Here is a 21,308-nt window from a genome sequence, read left to right as displayed (position 1 = left end):
AGGAGACAAAGTTAAGACCGTGTACTATGCATAGTTCACTTCTCATTGGTGGATCCCATCAGTGGGGGTTCGTTTAAGACCCCATGTCCTTTTGTGTTCAGGTGAAAAAGTTTTCTCAGACAAAATCAGAGACCGCGATTGTACTTGTTATGCTTATGATTATGAGTTTTGAAGTCTCCGTGTCTCTGGATGCACGCCGGTAATTATTAGAAATTTGGGGAGATTGTAATCGTATTTTGTAGTTGGTGCTGCGCATGATTGAAGAGCGTGTAGTGTCTGTCCACTAGGGCTCCCCTTCTGCTCATATAGAAGAAGACGAGCCATCGCAAATCTTTATATTTTCTAGTCAATCCGTTGCGTTTGTTCGATGATCTGAGTCTGAGCGACATCAAGCGTCGATGTAGCTCATTCATGCAGCAAGAGCATCAGTGCTGTATCCGGGCCGGACCATTTTCGTATTCATCATGGAAGTGCTTCTCACGTCCCTGTTCAGTACATCAAAGCGCGAGGATCTGTTGTTGAGGAGCATTAGTGTGCATGCGTCATCGGAAAATATAGTCAACCAGCTGCAGCACGCAGAGGTACGCGTCGACGAAAACTTCTTTGCAAAGCACCCTTGGGATATTTTGAGGAGGCCAGGTAGTATATTTCAAAAGACTGTGGCTGCAATTTGTATGAGTCTGTCTGTGACGTAGTGTCTGGACGTGCGATATATCTCTGTTGTTAAAAACGCTGCTTTGCATGGCGCAGATGAGCGCAGAATCGTGTTGATAGCCCGACGCAAATTCAAAGGTGAGAAGAGGAGGAAGCGCCCTGAGCTGATAACAAAGGACGGTTATCATTGGAAACAGCAAGGCAGATGCTGGAGACGCCACATTCATGCAGCTGCAGGATCAGAGGAGGTTATCTCTCGAAGGTATCTCACTTATTTGAGGCTCCGCAAGCGTATTCGTAGCAGTGGGTCTATCACGGGCAGGGATGACTCCTCATGTAGGGGATCAGTATCGACACGCCCGGCAGCGCCTGCTTATGATGTTGCCGACCCTCCATTCTATATGGTGGAGTACACGTTCCTCAACTCTCCACTTCTCGGAGATGAGTATTGTGTGGTAGACTTACACAAGGGGCCGAAGCGCCGGCCGGTTGGCCCTGCGCCTGCTTCTTCTTCTGCCGCTACAGCTGCTTCTGCTTTACATGTGGACGTGCTGCTAGAGGCCCAGCGGCGCCTGGGCCTTGCAGCTGAATATCATGCAGGTCATGCACTACCACGACTTCTACGTGATCAGACGCCAGTTCCAGGTGAGAACTCCACAGCGTTACGTTTTTGATAGTATAACAACTCAGGATAATGAGGAGCCGACGTAGTTGTAGCTTTATTAAATGACGAGCAATTATTATTGGTGAGACAATATTCATATTCTTAATTCTTAGTATCATCCGATTCCCAGCTGCATCCAATGTACTGCGCATGAGCGTGGACATCGAGAATTTTGCATCAGAAGACGTCGAGATGAGTACTAGTCGCTTGAGAGGGAATGACTCCTCAGATCAGGGCGGGCGTCCTGCTGTAGTGTCGATCTGGCAGCAGTCATCTGGTGAGGCAGGGATCAGCGTTGTCAACGAATCAGATCAACGATGCGATTTACAAGGGAATCGGTTGCAAAGTACTTCCATCTCAGTGGGCGATGACGTCGTAGTAGATCATGGACGGCTGGCTATTGATGGAATTGATAGATTGAGGGAGCCGGCGTCGTGCGATAGTAATTATAGCTGTAGCACCTGCACGCTCGAGTACATGAGAAGTACTGCAGCAGCTGACGATTATTACAATAATGTAATGAATGCCCAGTACTGCAACAACGTCGACGTCGAGATCAATCATAGCATCGCCATCCATCCTGGACAGGCTGAGGCTGAGGCGGCCGGGGGCCGATCATCTAGCAGCTCAATATATGACTTGCTCTTTACAAGTGACGATCTTGACTGGCTCGTTGAGGATCTTGATGAGTTCCTCTCTCTAATTTCCTGTGAATGAAGACGTAACTAAAATGGAGACTCTATCTACCTCATTGCAAAATTGAAATTGTAATCCGGATCCTTTTGTCTACTGATCTTACGTCGTCCCCTTCTGATTTCATTCTTGTTGTCTCAGGGCTTTCGAATTCTGTTAATTTGATTCAGCTTGGTTTCTATATAGCTGCTCGACTTATGGAAAAACAGGACAAGAAAGCTTGCGTATAAGTAGCCCGAGAAAAGCAGGCGCATGCCGCGCATCATTGTATTCTCATTTCAAAAAGACCAGACTCTTGCTCAAAGTTTTCAGAACTCTGCCTTTTCTGTTCTTGCCATTAGTATGACAGCTAGTGTGTAAACCCGTCTTCCAGACGGAAAATGTGAAACGTTGTGCCGTTTACTCTCTTTCAAACCTTGACGTTATCTTCAACGCATATATATTGGGTACAGACTTGTTGGTCTTCTTAACGTTGAGAAGTGAACTGTAACACATGCATCAGAGTTCTTGTCCATCTAGATGGCAAAGTTGACCTTTTGCAAAGGAGAATTAGAACGCCTTTTATGTGTGAAGGCGACGTGCCCTAGGTTTTGTCTATGGGCACTGCAGAGGTTCAGTATGGAGGTCTACATTTGTTGCTCACCAGCTTGAAGAGCTATGTTTACTGATTTTTTTATCTTGCTTTTGATGCAAGAGTAGGATAATCTTCCCTCGTCTATGTTGTTCAAGGTGCATGTACAGGATATGCAGTGTGCCCGAAGGGTCGGTGATGTTGCTGCCAAATATCTTACAATATTCCTGAGATGCGAAATTGTGTTTTTTCTTCGTATACAGTTGCCTTATCACCCATGAATACATTACTTGATTGCTGGAAAATTCCATACAATTGATGTGATACTATCGTAGGGGAAATTTGTCTTGTTGAGTTAGGTGCCAAGCAAATGCGCATGCTACTTTCTTTTAGGCGTCATGAATGTTGTGATGCTTTTAAGTAAAAAGCCTTTGTAGCTTTCGAAGCTGGCTGCTGGCCGCTTCTTTTCTACGTGCGTCATCACCACCATCAGCGTACTGGCCAGAAGTAAGTGAGGGACGACGCCCATTTCTCTCAATTGGCGTATAGTGCTGTCTCTCCAAGTTTTGCAACACAATGGGTGCAGATCCGACTCCTGAGAGTTAACCAACCGCAGCCGCTCTGTGTGTGTGGGTGTATGTGTGTGATACACAAACGCAGGTGAAATGGGAATATCAAAGGAGGGAATAATGAAAAATCAAGATGATCGGAGAATGGCGGTATATTCAGGAGGAGTGAAATGGGGCGGCCATGATGCAGGTGCAGGCGCTGTTCAAACAGAGAGAGAGAGAGAAAGAGAAAGAGAGAGAGAGAGAGAGAGAGAGAGAGAGATCTAAGAGAGATCGCCCCTTTACTTGATAAAGGCTGAGGCTGCAAGCCGGTGGCGGGCGACGGTGATATTGGGACATCGTGACTCATCGATCTCTTCGCACAATTTTCTTTCAGAACAACACAACGTATGATGTTTAAAGTCGCGGCAGTTGCCATCGCCATCGCAACAAGATTTACCTTGTCTTATGCTTGTCTTGTGACATAGGAGTTTGATGCTTCTAATTATATAAATTGTTACATGGGGGAAACGAGGGGGAGAGGAGACTGACAAATCTAGCAAGAGAGAGAGAGAGAGAGAGAGAGAGAGAGAGAGAGAGAGAGTGCATTGTGGCGCTGTGTTCGACCTGCAAAGTATGCATGCATTGGGAGCTGGTGGACTCTCTACACCAGGCGCTGCTTCAAGAAGGTCTGTATTTGATTAGTTCAATACGTCTTCCCTTTCCCCCGCCTTTCAACTGGATCCGCGCACAACCATTGGCCACGCTTTTTGGGGAAAAAGTTGAGAGGACTATGACCCGAGTGTCATGGCCAATATACTCAAGCTAGATGCCCTAACACCTAAACCCGAGGTTGTCGAGGTGCATAAAGTTACCCTTGACTCAGCGTTGGTCTAGTCGCAGTTGTTTGTTTTTCGTGAAAGAGGCGTAGTCATGTTCTTTACTCGTAAACTCCTGGATTTAGCTTTCATTGCTAGTGAAATTGACTCTAGGTTTAAGCGCCTACTTGTGGAAAAGATATTCTATTCACGGTTTGGTTTTCTCGAGCTTCTTTTCTTCAAGAAGACAAGATGCCTTTGCTCACTGCGCCCTCTGTAATATTGTGTAGCGAGGTTGTACATGTCATCCCTTGGCAACCCATCAAGCTTATCAAAGATGAAATGTTGAGGAAATGCCATGTTTGGGTGGAATTTGTTGACTTGCCCACCTTTGGACTCTGGCTTTGTATTGGGGAACTTGTTGCTTCGTTAGGCAAGGTGCTTTTTTCCCATTCTATTCATTGTCGCAACGAAACAAGGCATGCATTCTTTGGCAGGTAGATAAAAAATTCCTTGACACATTGGAGATCGACCTTCATAGTGTTGGTAAATTGGTAATTTATCTAAAATGGGGGGAAACTTGCTGTCTCCTATTTTCACTGTGGCCACCTAGGACATTTTTATGGAAACTGTCCCTCCATTAACAGAGCTATTGATCTTATTCCCTCACAGTACCCAGGTAGTAAGACCATGGTAATGGATGGAGTCAATCCATTTGTCTTGAGAAGTTCGTCATGGAGCACTTGGACTGTGTACCTCATCAATTACAACCTCCCGCCGTGTCTTGCTATCAAGAAGAGTCATTTGATTTTAAGCTTGATTGTACCTAGTAAGTTCAAAACAAAAAACATGGATGTTTATCTAGCTCCATTAGTTGACAAGCTCCAGGAGTTATGGCATGGGATCAACATAGCAGATGCGGTTGAACCAGTAGGACAACAGCATGCAAGGATCCATGGACTTCTTACGTGGACTATGCATGATTGGCCAGGATACGGAGAAGCTTCTGGTAATGGTTATTGATTTACAAAATTCTCGCTATTCGCAAGCCCTTTACCTTTGATATATGCAGGACTAACAACTTCGGGATACAATGCATGTCCAGTTTACGGGCAGTCTTTGGATGTGTTCAATTCTATCTCTCTTCGAAATACAATTTGTCAAGGCCACCACCGTTATCTTCCAGATGGCCATCACTTGCGCGAAGGCCAGTTGGTCGTGTCGAATGTCGTCCTATGCATGTACAAGAGTGGCGTCGCTGATGGGAGCAACTTGAGGGGCAACCTGTTCCAGGAATGAAACGTTTGTCCATTCTCCATACGTTGCCGTACTGGGGTGATCTACTAATTAACCATTTGCTGGATCCAATGCATATATTCAAGAATGTGGGAGAGATCCTCTAGAAGACAATCATGGGAATGAAAGACAATCGAGCTTCACGAGATGATTTGCAGTCGGTTGGAAAGATTCCAGAGCTATGGCCTTTCACCAATGCAGCTGGTCAAACAAAACTTCCAAGAGCGCCATGGGTATTGCTAAAAAACGAAGAGCGACAAGTGAAAAGGGTGATTTCAGAGTTCAGGACGCCATCAGGATATATGCGATGTTTCAAGACAGCATTCACCTGTGACGATCAACTGTCAGGGTTGAAATCGCACGACTGGCATAAGTTCTTGCAATTCATTCTTCCAATTGCGATCAAGGGGTGTTTAACGGTGGAAGTGCGGACCTGCACATACATGGCACTGTGGTCGCATGGAAAGCATTTCAGAACACAACAAATTGACAACAGAAGAAAAACGTTTGACAGTGGGGTAATGGTTAGTTTCATGCAAAAGAGCAGGGCCAGTGCTAGAGACACGAATGAGAGCACTAGCAACTTAGATTACTGTGGTCTGGTGTCAGATATCCTGAAAGTAAGCTTCAGGCGAATGTTTTTGTTGGATGTAAAGTGGTTCAAGGTGATTACTTCTGGTCGCAATGCAACGGTACGCAGAGATGGAAACAAACTTGTGCAAATAGATTCTACAAAGACTTGGACAGATGCGAGCGACACATTTGCTCTCCCCGAAAATTGCGAGCAAGTGGTCTTTGTACCGGACCCTTGAGAGCGACAATGGTGATTTGTGGTTCGGGTTGCTCCAAGAAATAAACAAGTATTTGAAGGGCAAGATCTCCTGGAGGAAAGTCAGTCAGACGACGTCCATACTACTGTGACATTAGATGAGATGGACGAAGATATGGTAGAGGAAGCTGACAGATATACGAGGGATGACGCAGACGAGCCAGAATTGACACTTGTAGATGAAGATGCAATGGATGAAAACAATCTGCCAGAATGAGTTGGGACAGAGTTATGTTTGCAATTAGAGATAGACGATGATACGGTGCAAGATCTTATCGATGATGCCTCACTCGTCGAGGCCTAGGCCTGTAAGTGTTTGTGTGAAGACTTTGATTTAAAATTAAGCTTAAAGTTAATTTAAACAACTGTGTTCTGACGCTTTATTTTACTTTCTTTGTGCAAGACTTTAGTATGGCAGACGAGATTCCAAATCCCGCTTCCATGAGTGCAGATGCATTCATGGGCTTTGTTACACGGATGACGCCTGCTCAGATGGGAGAGGCTTCTCAATACTAGGTAGCCAGAGGCACGGGTACTACGCCTAGGGCTTCACACCCGAGGGTCTGACGCCTAGGGGGAGAACGCCTACGAGGTTCAGGACGCCTATGGATAAAACGCCTTCTTCTCCCATCACGGCCGCTTCGACACCTAGGGGTGGGACAGAGACGGGTACGTCCTCATCTTCGCAGCACAGGCGCACTCGCCGATCTCGGTGATCGTCAGGTGGAGGTGGTGGTTACTGTGGAGGAGGATCCACAGATGCTTCGACCCCTCTTCGCTCACGACCCCCGTCTTACCCAAGCACACCTCTCGACACACCTCTTGGCACACCTCGGACACCTTGGGGGCCACACGATCCTAGTGCCTCCAAGCTCTATACTGTATGGGGAGATGGTTCTGTTGACATGGATAGAGTCGAGGCTTAGATGCGACAGCAGATTCGCCACCTCGTGGAGTTGCAGTTTTCGACCAGCATTCTGACGTCTTGGGATCAGCATGAAAAGAAAAAAGTCACTTACATAGTGGAGACCATTCTGAGAGAGTACCAACCTGCTCCAGGTTCTTCCGTTGTTTCGGCGCGGTAGATCAAGGGTGTTGCACGGAACACCATCAAACATCGACGAGATGCAGCTCGGAAGGCTTTCAGGACCGGCTCGCCGAAGCCTTCGGGCATCCCACACGAGACGTGGCTGCAGATCGGGGAGGATGAGCGGAGAATGGCCACGCGGTTCAGACAGCAGCGTGAGGCCGGGCAGGTATGACAGATGACTAGAGCGACATCTCATCTTGGCAGCGGAGGTTTCGACACGTTTCGCTATGAGTTTGTGAGTTTCTAATCCAATCTTAACTATGATGTTTTTTAAAACGTGATGAATCATGTATTCTTATTACTTTGATTTTTGTATAAACGCAGAGTCTTGCGATGCATTGAGCTCCATCACGCGAGGAGGAGTCAGATGGATATCGCAGAGGTTTCTATGAAGTACTGAATGATCTTGAAGCTTCAGGAGAGCCTGTAGACTGGGAGGCCTTACAGTCTCGCTGATCGCTTGAAGTGAGACGTTAATATGTGTGAGTTTATTTAATTAAGTCAGTATATGTGAAGTAATATCAATACTAATTTTGTGAGTTGTCCTATGTGCAGGTTGCGACGCCTAGTCATTATTGGATCAGATATCATCTATATGCTTTGTGAGACACAGACACGCTTCTGTGTCTCTTTTTAGTACAAACAGTTAGTGTTCAGACAGTTATTGTTTCTCTTATGGTTATGATTATTGTCATTGCCATTGTATAGACAGTTATTGTTTCTCTTTTTGGTTATGCTTATGGTTATTGTTAATTTTGTTTATGTTTATGGTTATGGTTATCTGCATTATGGTTTTGATTAAAGTGGTTATAGCCGGTTATGGTTTTAAGTTATGGTTATGCTTTTAAGTTATGGTTATGGTTCGTTATGGTTATGCTTTTAAGTTATGGTTATGCTTTTAAGTTATGTCTATGTTTTTTAGTTGGTACGATTGTCTTTCATTGGCCTTAAATCTCATGTGAGATCCTACATGGATAGCATGTAGGAGACGTATACATGATATGGTTTTTTTTGAAAAGTTTATGTAAAAACAAAGGGAACTCTACCAAAATTTCTGCGCGCGGGAGCACGGTTGATATTTTGGTGCTGCTCGCTTTCTTGGGCAGAGGGCGGGAAGTCTGTCTGTGGCTGTGTCGATCTTTTAAATGGGCACAGGCCAGGCTACCTGTCCTCTACCCAAGAAATTTTTTTTCTGCTATGATCGTCGCTATGTGCGTCGATAACACGTTTTTTTGTTGTAGTGATTGCAGTCGCAAGGGCTAACTCCATTGAGGCAGTTTGCATGATTGAGAAGTATCTACTCACGAGGTGCCTAACTATCCAAATTCACTTGCTCGTCCATGTAGTAGATGAGGTTGCAGTGGCAGATACAGTCCACAGCCGTTGGATGTTCTTTCTAGAGCGTATCATGAAAACACTTAAGGGTTTTGTTCGCCAAAAAGCGCGTCCAGAGGGGAGCATGGTAGAAGGATGGCTGGTGCAAGAGTCTCTTGTATTGACGACCGAATTTCTATCCGTTTCTGACCCAGAAATGCCTCGAGTGTGGAGCGATGAGGAGGATGCAAGACTGGTGGGAGAGGAGCCGCAAGGGGAAGGGGTGCCGAAGAAAATGAACCTGGTCATGCGAGAAAAGATCATGAAGTTCTGTATACTAAATTCAGCACCGATGCAAAAACAGCTTGAAAGGTACGAAGAAGAGAAAGAGAGACGCAATCTAGAGCGACAGGATTTCGGGCAAAGTCGAACGACTAGAGGCTTACCCTTGCCAGACTATCTCGCTCCTCTACCTGAATTCCCTACAATGGCATGGTTGGACAAGACAATGAGAGCAGCTCGACAGATCGGAGAACCCATATCTCTAGAAGAGGAAGAGCTGGCTATTGGATGCGATTGGAAGTATCATACATACATGGCACTATGGTCGCATGGAAAGCATTTCAGAACACAACAAATTGACAGCAGAAGAAACACGTTTGACAGTGGGGTAATGGTTAGTTTCATGCAAAAGAGCAGGGCTAGTGCTAGAGACACGAATGAGAGCACTAGCAACCTGGATTACTGTGGTCTGGTGTCAGATATCCTGAAAGTAAGCTTCAGGCGGTTTGAGATGTTTTTATTGGATGTGAAGTGGTTCAAGATGATTACTTCTGGTCGGAATGCAATGGTACGCAGAGATGGAAACAAACTTGTGCAAATAGATTCTACAAAGACTTGGACAGATGCGAGCAACACATTAGCTCTCCCTGAACATTGCGAGCAAGTGGTCTTTGTACCGGACCCTCGAGAGCGACAATGGTGGTTTGTGGTTCAGGTTTCTCCAAGAAATAAACAAGTATTTGAAGGGCAAGATCTCTTGGAGAAAAGTCAGTCAGACGACGTCCATACTACTGTGACATTAGATGAGATGGACGAAGGTATGGCAGAGGAAGCTGACAGATATACGAGGGATGATGAAGACGAGCCAGAATTGACACTTGTAGATGAAGATGCAATGGATGAAGACAATCTGCCAGAACGACTTGGGACAGAGTTATGTTTGCAATTAGAGATAGATGATGATACGGTGCAAGATCTTATCGATGATGCCTCACTCGTCGAGGCCTAGGCCTGTAAGTGTTTGTGTGAAAACTTTGATTTAAAATTAAGCTTAAAGTTAATTTAAACAACTGTGTTCTGATGCTTTATTTTACTTTCTTTGTGCGGGACTTTAGTATGGCAGACGAGATTCCAGATCCCGCTTCCATGAGTGCAGATGCATTCATGGGCTTCGTTACACGGATGACGCCTGCTCTGATGGCAGAGACTTCTCAGTACTGGGTAGCCAGAGGCACGGGTACTACGCCTCCGGGCTTCACACCCGAGGATCTGACGCCTAGGGGGGGGACGCCTACGGGGTTCAGGACGCCTATGGATAAAACGCCTTCTTCTCCCATCACGGCCGCTTCGACACCTAGGGGTGGGGCAGAGGCGGGTACGTCCTCATCTCCGCAGCACAGGCGCACTCGCCGATCTCGGCGATCGTCAGGTGGAGGTGGTGGTTGCTGTGGAGGAGGGTCCATAGATGCTTCGACCCCTCCTTGCTCACGACTCCCGTCTTACCCAGGCACACCTCTCGATACACCTTTTGGCACACCTCAGACACCTTGGGGGGCACACGATCCTAGTGCCTCCAAGCTCTATACTGTACGGGGAGATGGTTCTGTTGACATGGATAGAGTAGGGACTGAGATGCGACACTGGATTCGCCAGCTCGTGGAGCTGAAGTTTTTGACCAGCATTCTGACCTCTTGGGATCAGCAAGAAAAGAAAAAAGTCACTTACATAGTGGAGACCATCCTGAAAGAGTACCAACCTGCTCCAGGTTCTTCCGTTGTTTCGGCGCGGTGGATCAAGAGTGTTGCACGGGACACCATCAAACATCGACGAGATGCAGCTCGGAAGGCTTTCAGGACCGGCTCGTCGAAGCCTTCGGGCATGCCACTCGAGACGTGACTGCAGATCAGGGAGGATGAGCGAATAGCGGCCACGCGGTTTATGTTGAGATGTAGAGAGAAAGAGAGAGAGAGACGAGACAAGAGACACACCATATACGCTCCCAAAGACTGATTCATATTGAGGACAAGATACAAATATATAGGTGAGACCAAGTTGAGTAGAGTGAGCCATATATAGCTCCAACACCCCCACTCAAACAAAGGTCTCTATCTTTGGATGAAAAAACCCTTGGGGAGTTCAAGGGAAAAACCCAAGCCCCTATACAATGTGAAAATATGAACCAACGATGATGATGTGAAAGTGAATTGTGCATCTATGTACAAATATTCAAGTGACTTAGAGATCACAATGTGCAAATGTGGAGTGTGCATAGTGCATGGTACCTAAAAGATTACAATGTCATATGTACAAAGCTATTACAATAGCAAAGAAGCTAATCTAGAAAGAGTGAGGTCGAAGCAGCTCCAAGCTCCGAGCGCAAGAGGATGAAACGTGACTCGTTGAGGCCTTTGGTCAAAATGTCTGCAATCATCTGGTCACTTGGACAGTGTTCAACCATAATGGTTCCTTTGCGTACTTCATACCTGACATAATGATAATGGACAGCAATGTGCTTTGACTTATTATGTTGAACATAGTCTTTTGCAAGACTAATAGCACTTTGGTTGTCACACCGCAAGGGTGTGCTAGAAAGAGGAGAGTGACCAATATCAACCAGCATTTGTCGAAGCCAAATCAACTCACGAGCTGCAAGTGATGCCGCAACATATTCTGACTCAGTCGTAGAAACTGCAACACAACGTTGTTTCTTGCTAGTCCAAGAAACAAGACAACCATTTATAAAGAAGCAATTTCCACTAGTAGATCGCATAGATAAATGTGAGCTTGCCCAGTCTGCATCTGTGTAACCCAAAAGAGAAAGAGATTGCATAGAATCCGATGTGAGTTGTCGTCGATAGACTAAACCAAAATCTGTAGTGCCTTTCAAGTATTTCAACACACGCTTTGCAGCAGACCAATGCTTAAGAGAAGGACATGCAAGATGTTGTCCAAGATAATTAGCAGCAAACAGAATATCAGGACGAGTGTTCATGCCAACAAACTGAAGACATCCAATCAAGTTAGCATAAGGTTGATTTGTGACAAGTTGACCGCCATTGTTAGAAGTGTTCTTCGTAGAGCTTGCAAGACAAGATGTGTTGGCTGAATGTGCAGATTCCATACCAAATTTTTGAATAGTATCTGCAATAAACTTTGACTGTCGAAGGAATAAAATACCTTTTGTACGGTTCCGTTGGATTTGAATGCCAAGACACAAGTGAATCTCTCCAAGATCCACCATATCAAATGCAGAAGACAATAACTTTTTCACTTGCTGAAGAAATCCCAAATCATTGGAAACAAGGATGGTATCATCCACATAAAGAGCAAGAATCACAAAACTGCTACCTTGGCGTTTTATGTATAAGTTGGGGTCTGACGAGCAAGAGATGAATCCTTTAGAGGTGAGAAAAAGATCAAATTTTGTATACCAGGCTCGCGAAGCTTGTTTGAGACCATATAGTGCCTTATGGAGTTGAGCAACAAGGTCTTCTTTACCTGGAATAACAAACCCTTCTGGTTGTTCCATATAAATTTCCTCTTCCAAGTCACCATTAAGAAAAGCAGTTCGCACATCCATTTGATGAGCTTCTAAATCAAATTGAACAGCAAATGCCAATAAAACTCGAACACTTGTAATGCGAACAACTGGTGAAAAAGTCTCTTGATAATCAACACCAGCTACTTGGGAATAACCTTTTGCAACTAAACGCGCCTTGAACTTGTCAAAAGATCCATCTGCTTTTACTTTTGTCTTATACACCCACTTACATTTAATAGCTGTACGACCAGGAGGTAATTCAGTTAGTATCCATGTACCTTTAGAGATAAGAGAATCGTACTCTGCTTCCATAGCCTCTTGCCATTGATCTTTTTGTGGTGAAGAGATAGCTTCATCATAAGTAATGGGATCTTCGGAAGTAGAAAAAGCATTATCAGCAATATCGTCATCATAAACATGACATGAGCCATGTTCAAAATCAATAGGCAGATCAACAAAAATATCAATATCATCATTGGCGACATTCGGAATGGATGGTTGTGAAGAGGAAAGTTGCTCTATAAGAAGAGTTTCATCTTCTGAAAGAAATGGAAAAGCTTGAAGCAATGATTTAGTATCATCAGAATCATCCATGGACCATGAGCCTCCCATAAGCTGTTCGTTAAAAGTAGCATCACGATTCACAATTACTTTCTTGGAGGAAGGGTCATAGAATTTGTAGCCTTTGGAAGTGTCAGAATATCCAATAAAAATAACTTTAAGACCAGGAGCATCAAGCTTTGTTCGTGTTTCTTTGGGAACATGAATATAAGCAATACATCCAAAGGTTCGAAAATGAGATACAGAAGGAATGTCACCTGTCCATGCTGTGATGGGTATTTTACCAGAGGGTGCAGTAGTAGGAAGATGATTCTGAATAAATACTGCTGTCAAAGTAGCTTCAGTCCAAAAAACACGAGATAAGCCAGAATGAATCAGCATACATCTTACAGCATTGAGAATAGTGCGATTCTTTCGTTCAGCAACACCGTTCTGTTGAGGCGAATATGGAATAGTGTGTTCATGATGAATTCCACTGTCAGCACAGTAACTCACAAACTCTCGAGAAACATATTCGCCTCCATTGTCACTACGAAGCTTCTTAAGGCGACGAACAGTTTGAAGTTCCGCAGCCTTGTGGAATTGTTTGAAAAGAGATAAGGCTTCAGATTTTTGTCTAAGTAGAAATACAGTCGTATACCTTGAGAAATCATCAATGAAAGTAATGAAGTAGCGATATTGTGATCTCGAAGAAGGTAGAGGTCCACATATATCAGTATGAACAAGATCCAATATGTCATGAGAATGAGTTGTATTTGAAAGAGGAAAGGGTTTGCAATTGTGTTTCCCAAGAGCACAAAATTCACAAATTCCCATATGAGGATGGGCTTTAAGATCCATGCCATGAACAAGATCACGACGTTGAAGATCAAGGAGTTTTAAGAAATCAGCATGAACAAAACGATGATGCCATACTTTGCAATCATGATCACCTGGAGCAGTGACAACATTTGCTACAGCATCATTGAGAGAGAGTTCAAACAAATTACCATTTCGAGGAGCAGTGGCTATAGTCTGTCCATCTTTCTCAATTCGGCATTTGGTATGATCAAATCCAACAAACAGACCAAGATCAACAAGTCTAGCAACTGAAAAAAGATTACGTTGAAGATCTGGTACATGTAATACTCCTCGCAAAATTCGAGTGGAAGAAAATAAGGTACCAAGATATATAAGTCTCCAATACCCTTTACTTGACAAGTAGTATCATCAGCAAGATAAACAACGCGTTGAACTGGCAGTGGATGATAGTTATGGAGCCACTTAAACTGATATGTCATATTTCCTGTAGCACCAGAATCGACAATAAAAAGTGATCCATCGCGTACATGAAGTATTCTGTCTGGAGCAACTGAACATAGGACGCAGCTTGTTTCTGGTACAATGTTGTTTCGATGTTCAGTAGCATATGCTCTATTCCGATCTGTATCGAATCGACGCTTATAGCACATATGAGTGGGATGATCAGATCGTCCACAATATTCACAAGAAGAAGAAGAAGAGTCTCTAGATAAACGTGGTTGTTTTGTGGTAATATTGTGTTCTTTATCATATTGACGTGTCCAACAATCATCTTCAGTATGGCCATTTCTGTTGCAGTAAGAACATTGCTTATTAGGAAATTTGAGACGAGAGAAAATATTACCGCGACGGCCACCTCTGCGGTTTCCTCGTTGAAATGGACGCCTTCGAGCATTAAAATCCCGTTCCATCTGTTGTGACTCAGTCTCCTCGTGTGAAATCATAGCTGTATCATGACTAGCATTACGACGTTCTTGACGTTGAGAGTATTCAATTAAAGACATGCAGGCTTGGTCGAAATCAAGACCATCTTTATTAGAGAGAATAGTAATAATGTTATCATAAGAAGAGTCCTTCACCGTATCAAGGAGAAGTGTAATCAGTTGCTTTTGTGGAACAGGATCACCGACAGCAGCAAGTTGATTAATAATAGATTTGAAAGATTCAATATGTCCCGTCATGGCAGTACCAACTTCATATTGTAACTTGTTAAGCAACCCTCTCAAATAAAGTATTTCTGTGACAGATTTCTTCTGAAAGTTTGCAATAAGGTACTTCCATACGTCGTGGGAAGTAGGCAGTTCGTACATATCAAGCAAAAGGGAATCAGCAAGAGCAGAAAGAATATACCGACGAGCTACTTTATCACGTCGTTGCCAATCCGTATAGGCAACATTCCAATCTTCAAATATAGGTCCTTCAGTGATAAGCACGTTATCATTATCCGTATCAATAGGCTAAGGCGGACAAACACGATTTCCAAGAACAACATCGGAGAGTTCATCGCCTTCAAGAATTAACAACATCTTTGCTTTCCAGCCTGGAAAGCCTTGACCTTGGAAAGGAGGAACAAAACGCTGGCCAGAAGGAAAGCCATTGACGAGAATATTCATAGCCATATCTTGTTGTGAGAAGACGTATAAGATAAGATCGCAGAATTTGCACACCATATATGGTGAAGGCCGCAATTGAGAATGAGAGAGATATGAGGACTGCGTTTTGTCAACGATAAACGTAAGAAGGATGCTCAAGGAACTTCCAAAGATGTGAGAGACGTCACCCAAAAAGGGCAGGGTAAAGGAGACGTTAATAATAAAAGAGTCCTCAAAATAGAGTGGCGTGAGACACAAGATTGACGGCCACAATATGAATAGCAAAAAGCTAAATCTTCTCGAAAAAGTTAACGCAAAAAAAAAAAACGATCGCGGACACTTCACGAAGAAGTAGGACGAAGAAAGCTGCGTCAAGCTCAATTGCAGTAAAAACAGCATAACTTTCTGCTGCGAACTCCGATTGACGCAAACCTAGAACTCAAATTGAAGAGCTCGAGGAGACGAACAAGTTTTGGATAAATAGTGTCATTGCGCTACGCTCCATTGCGCTTTTTCCGTTTCTCCAAATTATGAGCAGAACAGCAAGAAAAATTGAGATGAAGTTCAGGGTGTCATCAACAAGAAAACGTAATCAACGATTAGATTGATTAGCAATAAACGTCACACAAAACACTAATCATATTCTTCTTAACACAAAACAACCACAATTAACAAGAATCAATGCTCAAAAATAAAATTTGTAGCAATTTTTGAATCTTACATGCAAATCGCATACACATACTGTTTTGTCACCATGAATTGAATCGGCGCATGATCGTTACTGCTCTGATACCATGTTGAGATGTAGAGAGAAAGAGAGAGAGACGAGACAAGAGACACACCATATACGCTCCCAAAGACTGATTCATATTGAGAACAAGATACAAATATATAGGTGAGACCAAGTTGAGTAGAGTGAGCCATATATAGCTCCAACAGTTTAGACAACAGCGTGAGGCCGCGCAGGTACGACAGATGACTAAGGGGACATCTCATCTTGGCAGCGGAGGCTTCGACACCTTTCGCTATGAGTTTGTGAGTTTCTAATCCAATCTTAACTATGACGTTTTTTAAAACGTGATGAATCATGTATTCTTATTACTTTGATTTTTGTATAAACGCAGAATCTTGCGATGCATCGAGCTCCATCACGCGAGCAGGAGTCAGATGGATATTGCAGAGGTATCTATGAAGTACTGAATGATCTTGAAGCTTCAGGAGAGCCAGTAGACTGGGAGGCCTTACAGTCTCGCTGATCGCTTGAGGTGAGACGTTAATATATGTGAGTTGATTTAATTAAGTCAGTATATGTGAAGTAATATCAATACTAATTTTGTGAGTTGTCTTATGTGAAGGTTGCGACGCCTAGTCATTAGTGGACCAGATTTCATCTATATGCTTTGTGAGACACAGACACGCTTTTGTGTCTCTTTTTTGTACAAACAGTTAGTGTTCAGACAGTTATTGTTTCCCTTATGGTTATGATTATTGTCATTGTCATTGTATAGACAGTTATTCTTTCTCTTTGTGGTTATGCTTATGGTTATTGTTAATTTTGTTTATGGTTATGGTTATCTGCATTATGGTTTTGATCAAAGTAGTTATAGCCGGTTATGGTTTTATATTATGGTTATGGTTCATTATGGTTATGCTTTTAAGTTATGGTTATGCTTTTAAGTTATGGCTATGCTTTTCAGTTGGTACAGTTGTCTTTCATTGGCCTTAAATCTCATGTGAGATCCTACATGGATAGCATGTAGGAGGCGTATACATGATATGGTGTTTTTTTTTTAGTTTATTGAAAAACAAAGAGAACTCTACGGAAATTTCTGCGCGCGGGAGCATGGTTGATATTTTGGTGCTGCTCGCTTTCTTGAGCAGAGGGCAGGAAGTCTGCCTGTGGTTGTGTCCATCTTTTAACTGGGCACAGGCCAGGCTACCTGTCCTTTACCCAAGAAAAACTTTTTCTGCTATGGTGGTCGCTATGTGCATCGCTATCTGCGTCGCTAATAGCGACTGGTTTCACAGCGACGCGGATAGCGATGTGCAAAGCGATGGGCCGCGTCGATATTTGCGTCAATAACACGTTTTTTTGTTGTAGTGATTGCAGTCGCAAGGGCTAACTCCATTGAGGCCGTTTGCATGATTGAGAAGTATCTACCCCCGAGGTGCCTAACTATCCAAATGCACTTGCTCGTCCATGTAGTAGATGAGGTTGCAGTGGCAGATACAGTCCACAGCCGTTGGATGTTCTTTCTAGAGCGTATCATGAAAACACTTACGGGTTTTGTTCACCAAAAAGCGCCTCCAAAGGGGAGCATGGCAGAAGGATGGCTGGTGCAAGAGTCTCTTGTATTGACGACCGAATTTCTATCCGCTTCTGACCCAAATATGCCTCGATTGTGGAGCGATGAGGAGGATGTAAGACTGGTGGGAGAGGAGCCGCAAGGGCAAGGGGTGCCGAAGAAAATGAACCTGGCCATGCGAGAAAAGATCATGAAGTTCTGTATACTAAATTCAACACCGATGCAAAAATGGCTTGAAAGGTACGAAGAAGAGAAAGAGAGATGCAATCTAGAGCGACAGGATTTCAGGCAAAGTCGAACGACTAGAGGCTTACCCTTGCCAGACTATCTCGCTCCTCTACGTGAATTCCCTACAATGGCATGGTTGGACAAGACAGTGAGAGCAGCTCGACAGATCGGAGAACCCATATCTCTAGAAGAGGAAGAGCTGGCTATTGGATGTGACTGGAAGTATCATACATACGTGGCACTGTGGTCGGATGGAAAGCATTTCAGAACACAACAAATTGACAGCAGAAGAAACACGTTTGACATTGGGGTAATGGTTAGTTTCATGCAAAAGAGCAGGGCTAGTGCTAGAGACACGAATGAGAGCACTAGCAACCTGGATTACTGTGGTCTGGTGTCAGATATCCTGAAAGTAAGCTTCAGACGGTTTGAGATGTTTTTGTTGAATGTGAAGTGATTCAAGATGATTACTTCTGGTCGCAATGCAATGGTACGCAGAGATGGAAACAAACTTGTGCAAATAGATTCTACAAAGACTTGGACAGATGCGAGCAACATATTTGCTCTCCCCAAACATTGCGAGCAAGTGGTCTTTGTACCGGATCCTCGAGAGCGACAATGGTGGTTTGTGGTTCAGGTTTCTCCAAGAAATAAACAAGTATTTGAAGGGCAAGATCTCCTGGAGAAAAGTCAGTCAGACGACGTCCATACTACTGTGACATTAGATGAGATGGACGAAGGTATGGCAGAGGAAGCTGACAGATATACGAGGGATGATGAAGACAAGCCAGAATTGACACTTGTAGATGAAGATGCAATGGATGAAGACAATCTGCCAGAACGAGTTGGGACAGAGTTATGTTGCAATTAGAGATAGACGATGATACGGTGCAAGATCTTATCGATAATGCCTCACTCGTCGAGGCCTAGGCGTGTAAGTGTTTGTGTAAAGACTTTGATTTAAAATTAAGTTTAAAGTTAATTTAAACAACTGTGTTCTGACGCTTTATTTTACTTTCTATGTTTAGGACTTTAGTATGGCAGACGAGATTCCAAATCCCGCTTCCATGAGTGCAGATGCATTCATGGGCTTCGTTACACGGATGACGCCTGCTCAGATGGGAGAGGCTTCTCAATACTGGGTAGCCAGAGGCACGGGTACTATGCCTCCGGGCTTCACACTCGAGGGTCTGACGCCTAGGGGGGGGACGCCTACGGGATTCAGGACGCCTATGGATAAAACGCCTTCTTCTCCCATCACAGCCGCTTCGACACCTAGGGGTGGGGCAGAGGCGGGTACGTCCTCATCTCCGCAGCACAGGCGCACTCGCCGATCTCGGCGATCGTTAGGTGGAGGTGGTGGTTGCTGTGGAGGAGGGTCCACAGATGCTTCGACCCCTCCTCGCTCACGACTCCCGTTTTACCCAGGCACACCTCTCGACACACCTCTTGGCACACCTCGGACACCTTGGGGGGCACACGATCCTAGTGCCTCCAAGCTCTATACTGTACGGGGAGATGGTTCTGTTGACATGGATAGAGTAGGGACTGAGATGCGACAGTGGATTCGCCAGCTTGTGGAGCTACAGTTTTCGATCAGCATTCTGACCTCTTGGGATCAGCAAGAAAAGAAAAAAGTCACTTACATAGTGGAGACCATCCTGAGAGAGTACCAGCCTGCTCGAGGTTCTTCTGTTGTTTCGGCGCAGTGGATCAAGGGTGTTGCAGGGGACACCATCAAACATCGACGAGATGCAGCTCGGAAGGCTTTCAGGACCGGCTCGCCGAAGCCTTCGAGCATGCCACACGAGACGTGGCTGCAGATCAGGGAGGATGAGCGGACAGCGGCCACGCGGTTCAGACAGCAGCGTGAGGCCGCGCAGGTACGACAGATGACTAGGGGGACATCTCATCTTGGCAGCGGAGGCTTCGACACGTTTCGCTATGAGTTTGTGAGTTTCTAATCCAATCTTAACTATGACGTTTTTTAAAACGCGATGAATCATGTGTTCTTATTACTTTGATTTTTGTATAAACGCAGAATCTTGCGATGCATCGAGCTCCATCACGCGAGGAGGAGTCAGATGGATTTCGCAGAGGTATCTATAAAGTACTGAATGATCTTGAAGCTTCAGGAGAGCCAGTAGACTGGGAGGCCTTACAGTCTCGCTGATCGCTTGAGGTGAGACGTTAATATATGTGAGTTGATTTAATTAAGTCAGTATATGTGAAGTAATATCAATACTAATTTTGTGAGTTGTCTTATGTGAAGGTTGCGACGCCTAGTCATTAGTGGACCAGATTTCATCTATATGCTTTGTGAGACACAGACACGCTTTTGTGTCTCTTTTTTGTACAAACAGTTAGTGTTCAGACAGTTATTGTTTCCCTTATGGTTATGATTATTGTCATTGTCATTGTATAGACAGTTATTCTTTCTCTTTGTGGTTATGCTTATGGTTATTGTTAATTTTGTTTATGGTTATGGTTATCTGCATTATGGTTTTGATCAAAGTAGTTATAGCCGGTTATGGTTTTAGGTTATGGTTATGCTTTTAAGTTATGGCTATGCTTTTGAGTTGGTACGGTTGTCTTTCATTGGCCTTAAATCTCATGTGAGATCCTACATGGATAGCATGTAGGAGGCGTATACATGATATGGTTTTCTTTTAAAGTTTATGTAAAAACAAAGGGAACGCTACGGAAATTTTTGCACGCGGGAGCATGGTTGATATTTTGGTGCTGCTCGCTTTCTTGGGCAGAGGGAAAGAAGTCTGCCTGTGGCTGTGTCCATCTTTTAACTGGGCACAGGCCAGGCTACTTGTCCTCTTCCCAAGAAAGAAATTTTCTTCTATAGTCCTCGCTATGTGCGTCTCTATGCGCATCGCTATCCGCGGCGCTAATAGCGACTGGTTTCACAGCGACATGGATAGCGACGCGCCTAGCGACGGGCCGCGTCGATATCTGCGTCGATAGTACGTTTTTTTGATGTAGTGATTGCAGTCGCAAGGGCTAACTCCATTGAGGCAGTTTGCATGATTGAGAAGTATCTACCCACGAGCTACCTAACTGTCCAAATGCACTTGCCCGTCCATGTAGTAGATGAGGTTGCAGTGGCAGGTACGGTCCACAGCCATTGGATGTTCTTTTTAGAGCGGTTTTGTTCACCAAAAAGCGCGTCCAGAGGGGAGCATGGCAGAAGGATGGCTGGTGCAAGAGTCTCTTGTATTGACGACCGAATTTCTATCCGTTTCTGACCCAGAAATGCCTCGACTGTGGAGCGATGAGGAGGATGCAAGACTGGTGGGAGAGGAGCCGCAAGGGCAAGGGGTGCCGAAGAAAATGAACTTGGCCATGCGAGAAAAGATCATGAAGTTCTGTATACTAAATTCAACACCGATGCAAAAATGGCTTGAAAGGTACGAAGAAGAGAAAGAGAGATGCAATCTAGAGCGACAGGATTTCAGGCAAAGTCGAACGACTAGAGGCTTACCCTTGCCAGACTATCTCGCTCCTCTAC

General features: G+C 44.4%; 1 protein-coding gene across 1 annotated transcript; it reads left to right on the top strand.

The window, feature by feature from the left end:
* The first annotated feature begins 241 nt into the window (after positions 1 to 241).
* LOC147421506 (uncharacterized) lies at positions 242 to 2,286 on the top strand. Its single transcript, XM_086503387.1, has 3 exons — positions 242 to 639; positions 751 to 1,299; positions 1,449 to 2,286. The coding sequence occupies exons 1-3, from the start codon at positions 465 to 467 to the stop codon at positions 2,033 to 2,035; spliced, it is 1,311 nt and encodes a 436-aa protein (XP_086359513.1). The 5' UTR covers positions 242 to 464; the 3' UTR covers positions 2,036 to 2,286.
* Positions 2,287 to 21,308: the final 19,022 nt, after the last annotated feature.

This window comes from Adiantum capillus-veneris, chromosome 27 (assembly GCF_014529385.1).
Source record: "Adiantum capillus-veneris isolate H3 chromosome 27, ASM1452938v2, whole genome shotgun sequence".
NCBI lineage: Eukaryota > Viridiplantae > Streptophyta > Polypodiopsida > Polypodiales > Pteridaceae > Adiantum > Adiantum capillus-veneris.
The sequence above is the reverse complement of the archived record's forward strand: the minus strand, read 5'-3'. Positions and strand labels throughout refer to the sequence as shown.